Source organism: Nannospalax galili, unplaced genomic scaffold (genome assembly GCF_000622305.1).
Source record: "Nannospalax galili isolate Female #2095 unplaced genomic scaffold, S.galili_v1.0 scaffold336, whole genome shotgun sequence".
Classification (NCBI taxonomy): Eukaryota; Metazoa; Chordata; class Mammalia; order Rodentia; family Spalacidae; genus Nannospalax; species Nannospalax galili.
Genome location: NW_008343385.1, coordinates 9,137,425 through 9,147,219, shown reverse-complemented (window position 1 = coordinate 9,147,219; position 9,795 = coordinate 9,137,425). Strand labels below are relative to the sequence as shown.

The following is a 9,795-nucleotide window of genomic DNA, read 5'->3' as shown; positions in this document are numbered from 1 at the left end:
CAGGTGGGCCTGTGTTGCATAAGAAAGCAGGCTGAGTAGGGGCCAAGGGAGCAAGCCAGTAAGCAGCATTCTTCCATGGCCTGTGCTCCAGCTCCTGCCTCCAGGTTCCTGCCCTGAGTTCCTACCTTGGGCTCCCTGATGAACTGCGACCTGGGAGATGTAAGACAAATAAACCCTTTCCTCCCCAAGTTGGTACTAGTCAAAGTGTTTTGTCACAGCAGTGAAGAAACAAACTAGGACAATTGCCTACATATAGGTAAGTGCATCCATGTTGTGCAATGCCCGCAGAGGACAGAAGAGGCCATCGGATCTCCTGGAACTGGGGTTACAGACAGTTGTTAGCTGCCATGTGGGTGCTGGGATTCGAACCTGGGTCTTCTGCAAGAAGAACCAGTGTTCTTAACTGCTGAGCCATCTTTCCAGCCCCACTTTACTACATTTTTATTGTGTGTGTGTGTGTGTGTGTGTGTGTGTGTGTGTGTACATACAGAGGTCAGAGGACATGTGGGGGTTAATACTATCCTCCCACCACATGGGTCCTGGGGATCAAACTCAGGTCATCAGGCTTGGTAGCCACTGCCTTTACCTGCTGAGCCATCTTACTAGCCCTGAACTACCAGTTTTTAAGCTGAAATTTGGCATACATTTCAGAAAGAACCTCTATTATTTCAGTAGTCAATAATTTTTATTTTATGATAAGCCCCAACTGGACTCAATCAGATGAGCAGCACAGATCTAAAACTAGGAATAAGCAAAGACTGTCATCTAGTATATTCAAAAAGACATCTCAAATTTCTCTAGAGGTAGACTTGCCCCAGATAACTGCATTCTGCTTGGAACTCTGAATACAGCTGTAACATGCAAAAGATTTTAATAAGACTCACTCAGGAGCTACAACTTTACTAATTTAGTTTAAGGCCAAATTAATTGTTACATTTTTAACAATATTCTCAACTTGGTGATTCTGATAGTAAGGAATCATCCTAATCTTAAACTTTTAAATAAAACTACCCAGGGGATGGAGCTATAGCTCAGTTGGTAGAGTGCTTGCCTAGCATGCCTAAAGTCCTGGGTTCCATCCCTATTCACTGCATAAACTAGGTAGTACAGGCCTGCAATTGTCATCTTCATCTACATAACAAGTTTGGGGCCAGCCTAGGCTACATGAGACCATCTCAAAACTTTTTTAAACCACTCAATATTGATATAGAAAGACTTTGTGATTAGACTTAAGATTTCCCTTAGTGCTTGACCTTGACCTAAAAAAAATGATTTTGCTGGGCATGATGGTGCATGCCTTTAGTCCCAGCACTTGGGAGGCAGAGGCAGGCAAAACCTCTGTGAGTACAAGGCCAGCCTGGTCTACAAAGCAAGTTCAAGGCCAGCTGGGGCTACAGGAAGACCCATCTCAAAAAGACCAAAAAAAAAAAAAAAAAAAAAAAAGATTTTAACAATGACAAGGGAAGAGGCCTGAGAGGACCTCAGCCCTACCTGAGGGACTATTAGCAATTAATGGTTGCTGAAGGGGGGTGTTATTTCCTTCAGAAGTATGGCCACTGGTAGGATGCCCATGCCCACGCAAGGTAATCCTAATTAAACTCACTGGGAAACACACACGCACAGACATACGCACGGACATACATACGGACATACATATGTACACACATACACAAAACCAGACCAGTATCATTAAGCTAAAGCTCACATTCCCACTCTGAGCCCTCCTTCTAAGAGAGTTAATAGTTGTTATAAAGGTCTACAAAATTTGTATGTAGACAAGATGATATAGACAGAATAAACAGCTCATGTGTATGTGCAATAAATGTCCAAATGGATGTATTACAAGCAATAAGACACACTCTGATCTAACAACTGTCACTGAATGTATAGTGGTTTTGGCAATTTCTACAATCAATACATAATAAAAAACAGACTTATGACAAAAGGACTTGAAAGCTTTTTTACTTTAAGAGACCATTATACTTGGAAAGATTGAAATGAAAGCCTCTGTTCTATAAGATAACTCTTTGTCTAACCTCCGTGTTTGAATCTCTGCTAATTCCAATACTGAATTTAGCAGGTCTTGAGAATCTTTCATGATATGTACAATAGCAAGCAAAGGCTCTTACAACAGCCAAGTGACATAAAAATCAAAACAAGCCACGTAGGACAGCACGTTATCGCCCACCAACATGAACTTCAATAGCCAGAAATTTACTAGGTCAAGAGAAAATCCTTGTAATTCACACACCACCATGTCCATTAATCCAAGTATATCCTAGAGTTAACTCAGATTAGAAAACTGTATACTTAAGGCTGGAGAGATGGCTTAATGGTTGAAACTGTACTGCCCTTCCAGAGGACCTGAGCTCCATTCCCAGTACCCACGTCAGCGGCTCACAGTCACTTGCAATTCCAGCCCTGAAAGATGCGCACAAACCTACACACACACATAATTTAAATTATAAAATAAAAATTAGAAAAATGTATGCTCCTAAGATAACCAGAACTTATTAAAATCTTTACAAATTCTCTTTGTTTAGGCATAGTTTTAGGTCATGGCTTTGGTTCTTTTTAAGAGTTTTGTTCTGTTACCCAGGCATGCTTCAAATTCCTGGGCTCAAGCTATCCTGCCTCAGCTTCCCAAGTACTTGGAACTGTAGGCATGTGCTACCATACCCAATCCTCCCATCCTTTGTTAAAGTCATTGACAGACTGAGCAAATATGATGTGGTTAGATGCCATGACGTACAGTCTGAGAAATCAACTCACCAGTTCCTGCCAAAATTCTCAAATGTCCCATAAGGTTTCAGATCCTATCTGTTCTGGGTGCTAAATTCTTATCTCTATCCATACATTGATAGAATATAAAGGAGTCAAAATGAAAGTTTTATGTGAATTTATAACTATGGGTGTTCAAATCAAGGTATTTACCACAAACTTTTTTTATTTTTTGGTCTTTTTGAGACAGGGTCTCCCTGTAGCCCCAGCTGGCCTGGAACTCACTATGTAGACCAGGCTGGCCTTGAACTCACAGAACTCGGCCTGCCTCTGCCTCCCGAGTGCTGGGATTAAAGGCGTGCACCACCACGCCCAGCTACCACAAACTTTTTTTAAAAAGTAAATCTCTATGGCTCAGCAGTTAAGAGCACTGACTGCTCTTGCAGAAGACCAGGGTTCGATTCCCAGCACCCACATGGTGGCTACGAACCGTCCTTAACAGAAGTTCCAGCGGAATCCAAAGCCCTCTTCTGACCTCCACGGCACTGCACGACAACACAGGTGCACTCACATACATGTAGGCAATACACTCATACACATAAAATAAAAATAATAAAATATATTTTTAAAAAAGTAAATCTCTAATATGAACATGTTTTTCTTGTATTTTTTTTACTTCTTTCCTATAAAATATTGCATATTTTTTTCTGTAAGATCTCTACATAAACTTTAAAGCACATAAAAGCTAAGTGTTCTGGAATTTGGATCAAATTAAAACGTTGTGAGAATATTTCTAATTTGTACAGTCTAAAAAGAGCTGATGCCAAAACACTCTCCAACAAACCAGCAAGTGAACTAAAAATAAGGAGCATATTGAAAACAGCACAAAAAAAGAAGCCTTGCCACAGCACCCCCTCACTCTGCAGTTCCTGGAAGCTGAGTGGAGGTTACGTAACCACCCAGGGATGTTTTTGTAGCAAATGCTTTAAGGAAGAGGTAGATGGAGATGGAACACCCACGAGCTCACACACAGGGAATATTGAGTGCACAAGAGCTCTTTCCTTTCAAGTTGCATAAAGTCGTCTTCATGGAGGAGGACTGTCATCAATATTCTGGGGACACCAGGTCAAACCTGCAGAGCTACATATCAAGATTTACTATTAAGTATAAATACATATATTTAAATTTAGGGGTATATATATTTATATTTAAATTTAGGGGTCTTAGCTTGTTTTTTGAGATAGGGTCTCACTATGTAGCCCCACCTGACCTGGAACTCCAGGCTGGCATCCATCTCAAAGACATCCACCTGCCTCTGTCTCCTGAGTACTGGGATTAAAGGTATGACTATCATACCCAGTTTTTTGTTTTGTTTTGTTTTTGGTCTTTTTGAGACAGGGTCTCCTTGTAGCCCCAGCTGTCCTATAACTCACTATGTAGACCAGGCTGGCCTTGAACTCACAAAGATCCGCCTGCCTCTGCCTCCCAAGTGCTGGGATTAAAGGCGTGCACCACCACACCTGGCCCTTATTTTTTAAATTAACAAATAATCATATATTATTTATGGGGTACAATAATATTTTGATATTTGTTATTTGATGTAGAATAATAAAGTCAAGGTAACAAATTCATCACCTCACACACACTTTTTCAGAGTAAAAACATGTTAAATCTACTCTTTCACAACTCTGAAATATAAAGTACATTACTATGTATTATAGCCTTCATTCTGAGCAAAAGATCACTACAGTTCACCCCTGCTAACTGAAACTGCACTTTGTCCAACAGTTTCCTTCTCCTAACCCATCCCCACCCAACCTCTGATAGGTATCACTTTATCTCTACCATTAACACACTATTTTTACATTTATACTGACATGCTAATTAGTTTGTATCCAACAACTAGGTTGAAATATAATTACCTTTAGTTTATGTGCTTCTTTTTTATCCCCAGCAAAAAAAGAATTCTCATCAAAATGCAAAGGAAATGACCTGCATTTTAAAATAGAGAAGATTCATTTTTATGTATTATAAATGTTAAAGTCTAATATATTTTACTGACCGATGATACATACTGTAATTAAAAGAGTAAAAATCAGCTAAAACACCTATGCAAATACTTATTATAGGTATACTATAGGTATATATTTTTATAGGTATATTATAGGTATATTAGTAGAAGTCTGGCCCAAACTCAATCTGTGCAAATAAATATAAAAGTAATGACGATATTAAGAACTAAAAGAGGGCTTTTAAAACAAAACAAAAATGTGCTTTTTAGTAAACAGGTCAAAGCAAAAACAAAATTAAAAAATTCTAAAAGATCTAGGATGACCAAGTGATATATGCCTATGCTCCTAGCACCCAGGAGGCCCAGTACTAGTATTAGTCCAGGCCAGCCTTAGTACTAATCAGGACTCTGCCTTTAAAAAAAAGCCAGGCATGATGTCACACACCTTTAATCCCAGCACTTGTGAGGCAGACACAGGTGGATCTTTGTGAGTTCGAGACCAGCCTGGTCTACATAGTGAGTTCCAGGCCAGCTGGGGCTACAGGGAGACCCTGTCTCAAAAAGACAAAAAAAAAAAAAACAAAAAAAAACCTGGGTCCTATTACTTGGAAGGCAGAAACAGGCAGATCTCTATGAGCTGAAGTCCAGCCTGGTCCATATAGGAGTTCCAGGGTAGCCAGGGCTACATAGTGAGACCCCCATCTCAAAAAAAAATGAACAGACTGGAGCAATGGCTCAGCAGTTAAGAGCATTGGTTGCTCTTACAGAGGACCCAGGTTCAATTCCCAACACCCACATGGCAGCTAACAACCATCCACAAATCCAGTTTCAGGGGAATCCAATGCCCTCTTCTGACTGCCGCAGGCACTGCATGATACATGTGCACTTACACACATGCAAGCAATACATTCATACACATTAAAAAAAAAATCATAAAAATATTTTTTAAAAGAACAAAAATATATAAATATCCGAACAGAACTAACTTTAAATTATTATTAAAACAGTTTTCCTTTCTCTACAGAAATATTGATGTCTATTTTGGATGCTATATGCCACCTATGCATTAATGTACACATTGAAATATATGTAATTTACTTGATATCATGAAGTATTTCCAGAAGTAACATTTTGTTTTCTGCATCCTGAACTTTATTTCCAGTGAAGAGTTGAAAATCTGGGCGCTCAAAGAATGGTAACACTTTAGATAAAGCCCTTAATTCTATTAAGTAGAGAAAATACAAGTTCTTAAGCCTTCTTGGACCTTCTCCTTCAGTCAAAATTCCATCGAACCGCTGTTGAAATTCTGTTACATTGTGGCCCCACTTCTTTTCCAACCAGGTTTCTAAGAAGAATGAAGAGTTGAATATTAATGACTGAATTATAGTTGAGTAATTTTCATCATAATTATAATAGGTTAATCATACTTAGAGAAATTGATTTCATTTTATATTTTAAAATATATTACTTCAAACAAGATAATTTTCAGAGTTTAGTTTAAAATTCTATAGTAAATAATTTTGTCTTCTGGAACCTATCCTTAAAGGCAAAATGAATTCAATATTTACAGAGAAAGCAGATTCATAAAAACCAAGTATAGTTTAATTTTATGAATATAAACAATCATAAAATAAAAATATATAAAATAAAAATGACTATCTGAAATTACTAATGAGTTGAAAGCACCCTTTCAAGTCAAAGTTGACATTTTGTTTCTAAAAGTTAAAATACTTCCCAATTCCAGAAGAAATAAGTTACTGATGAAAATCAACCATGGTCTGACATCTACCAGTGTCCTCAAAGCATCTGCGCAGCAGGAAGGGTTACAGTCTACATAGAAATAGAATAATACCAACCTACACACTGCCCTGAGCCATTTCAATTCCCTTAACAAAACAAATGAGTATTTCCCAAGTGGTGTGTGTATTTTTGAGGTAAGAATTAATAATGTATGGAGCTATCCAACTATATCCAGTTCCACATTCCTGATTCTTATCATTTAAGCATGGATTTTTGCTACCTAGTATTCAGGCAAGTCTCTATTTTCCTACTCAGGTAAATACCAAGAAAATCTTAAGAAAACCTAAAGCCAAATGTAAGAAAGTAAAAACTAAAAGTCACATACCTTTCAAAAGGTATCTTGCACTCAAATGTACATTGATGCTTGCATGTAAGCCAGATATAAGTCTGTAGAACGCTCTTTTTTCTACACATAGGCCTAAAAGAAGTCAGTGGTTTGGAAATAAAATTTCATATGTGAATCTTGTAACTATAAAATTTGTTTCATGACTTTAAAAATGAAAATTATCATTTAAATTTATTTAAAAGTTTCAAATTACCTTCAAGCCAACTGTAAAAAGTATTCTCTGAAATTAAAAGAAAAATAAGTCATAAGTTTATCATAATGCCAAAATGTACATTCTTCAAGTGTTTTGAGCACTGTAACAAATTTATACTAGTGTTTAATGGTTATTCAAGCTAAAAGCCCAAATCTCAGAATTTCTTCAAAAGCGGGTGAGGTGGTACACGCCTTTAATCCCAGCACTCAGGAGGCAGAGGCAGGTGGATCTCTGAGTCTACATAGTGCGGTCCAAGACAGCTGGGGCTACAGGGAGACCCTGTCTCAAATAGAACAACAACAATAACAAAGATACAATTTCTTCAAAGGAAGAGAAGCTTGGGGTGTGGATTCAGGCAAGCACCACTCTGCTGCTCAGTTAAAACCAGTCTCATTACTTTTGGAATATATGTTTTATATGCCATCAAACTGTAGAATATGAAGTAGAGAGCCAAGCCTGGTGGCTCAGGCCTGCCGTCCCAGCAATCGGGAGGCAGAGGCAGGAGAATCTCTGTGAGTTCAAGGCCAGCCTGGTCTCTATAGTGAGTTCCAGGCCAGCTGGGGCTGCAGGGAGACCCTGTCTCAAAAAGGCCAAATAAATAAATAAATAAATAAATAAATAAATAAATAAATAAATAAATAAATAAATAAATAAAAGAATATGAAGTAGAAATGTCACTCAGTGGTACAGCACTACACTACCAGGTACAAGCCCCTGGGCTCAAGCCCTAAGACTGCCCTCCCCCCCAAATAACAAACACAGAGACACACACAGAGGTAATCAAAATTACCCAGTCTAGCTAGATAGGTTTTCATAGCAATTCATGCTACAAAAATTAAGGGCTGTCCTGGAACTCACTATGTAGACCAGGCTGGCCTTAGCCTCCCGAGTACTGGGATTAAAGGCGTGTGCCACCACGCCTGGCTTCTTATTATATTTTTAAAATTAAGAAATAGGATATGTGATGAACACCTTTAGTCCTAGCAAGTGGGGAGGTGGATCTGTGTGAGATCTACATAGTGAGTTTCAGGCCAGCTGGGCTAAAAGCAGGCTCTTTCTCAAAAAAAAAAAAAAAAAACAAAAAAAAAAAACGGGGGAAGGGGGTGCTGGAGAGATGGTTCAGCAATTTAAAAGCACTGGTTCCTGGCTACTCTTGCAGAAGACCCAGATTCAGTTCCCAGCACCCACATGGCAGCAAGCAACTGTACCTCTACAGGCATTGCATGCATGGGTGTACTTACATTCAAGCAAAACACTCAGACACATAAAAATAAATTTAAAAAAATATTTAAACCAAAAATTAAATTACTTAAGGAAATAAAACACTGGACTGGAGAGATGACTCAGCGATTAAAAGCACTTGCTGGATTAAAAGCACTGGGACCTGGATTCAGTTCCCAGTACCCATGGTAGCTAACAACCAGCTATAACTCCACTTCCATGAAATCTGTCACCCTCTTCTGGCCTCCATAAGTACTGCATGCATGGGTGCAGTCACATGCAGGCAAAACACTCACACATTAAAAATAATAATAAAAGTTTAAAAAGAAATGGGCCAGGCATGCGACACATGCCTTTAATCCCAGCACTCCAGAGGCAGAGGCAGGAAGATCTCTATGAGTTTAAGGCCAGCCTGGTCTACATAGTGAGTTCCAAGACAACTGGGGCTACAGGAGACCCTGTCTCAAAAAGAATAAACACTATCAAACAGTACTGTAGGTGTCATACTTATATATAGCTGATAGTTAGCCATGCAGTTCCCTACACCAAAAGAGCAAGGTAGGGAAAAGTTAAAAACAGTATCACTTATATTCTATGACCTAATAATGTCACTGTTAATAAACTTAAACTTAGTAACATTATTTTTATGGTCTAAAGAAACAAATAAAAATGGGGAGAAGGCAAGAAACTTATAGAAGTTATTTTTAGAATTTAACAATTTTTTTTGGTCTTGAGACAGGGTCTCCCTGTACCCTTGGCTGTCCTGGAACTCACTATGTAGACCAGGCTGGCCTTGAACTCCACCTGCCTCTGGCCTCCCGAGTGCTGGGATTAAAGGCTTGCACTACCACGCCTGGCTTGAATTTAACAATTTTTAAAAATCAATAAAAATGTTCAATAATGCTCAAGTTAACAAAATATTATCTAATAACTAGATAACATGGTAAAATTAACAGAACTATTAAAAATGACAAGGAAGTATAACAGAAATGTTTGAAATATTTTACAAAATACATAAATTAATATAACATTCCTATAGGTACTTGCTATGGAGATGATACATTCTTATATGGGGTTCTCTTCTGTTTTGTTAAAGTTGTTTACAGTGATAATAAACTAGCCAAGCATAAAAGGAAGGAGGGGCTAGAGAGATGGCTCAGTGGTTAAGAGCACTGACTGCACTTGCAGAGGGCTCAGGTTCGATTCCCAGCATTCACATGGTGACTAACAACTGTCTGTAACTCCAGCTCCAGGGGATCCAATGCCCTCTTTGACCTCTGCAGGGACTGTACAACAACATGGGTGCATGTACACACATGCATGCAGGCAATACACTCAAACACATAAAATAATATCTTTCTAAACATTATGGAAGGAATAAAAGCAAACTAAACTATATAAAAACTTTGTCAGAAAACATCATAAACAAAACAAAATGCAAAAAAAAAAGCTGGATACTAAACTACAAACAGGACAAAGGGCCAATATTTTTAAAAGAAATAT

At 38.3% G+C, this 9,795-nt stretch overlaps 1 protein-coding gene across 1 annotated transcript in view; it reads right to left on the bottom strand.

Moving 5' to 3' along the window:
* The window catches only part of Ero1a (endoplasmic reticulum oxidoreductase 1 alpha), a 64,353-nt gene that overhangs the window by 5,306 nt on the left and 49,252 nt on the right, over positions 1 to 9,795 (bottom strand). Inside the window, exons 10-13 of the mRNA XM_008839572.2 lie at positions 7,072 to 7,098; positions 6,858 to 6,950; positions 5,831 to 6,077; positions 4,644 to 4,713 (exon numbers count right to left, since the gene is read on the bottom strand). Coding sequence (XP_008837794.1) covers positions 4,644 to 4,713; positions 5,831 to 6,077; positions 6,858 to 6,950; positions 7,072 to 7,098 — 437 coding nt within the window. The remainder of the gene's footprint in view (positions 1 to 4,643; positions 4,714 to 5,830; positions 6,078 to 6,857; positions 6,951 to 7,071; positions 7,099 to 9,795) is intronic.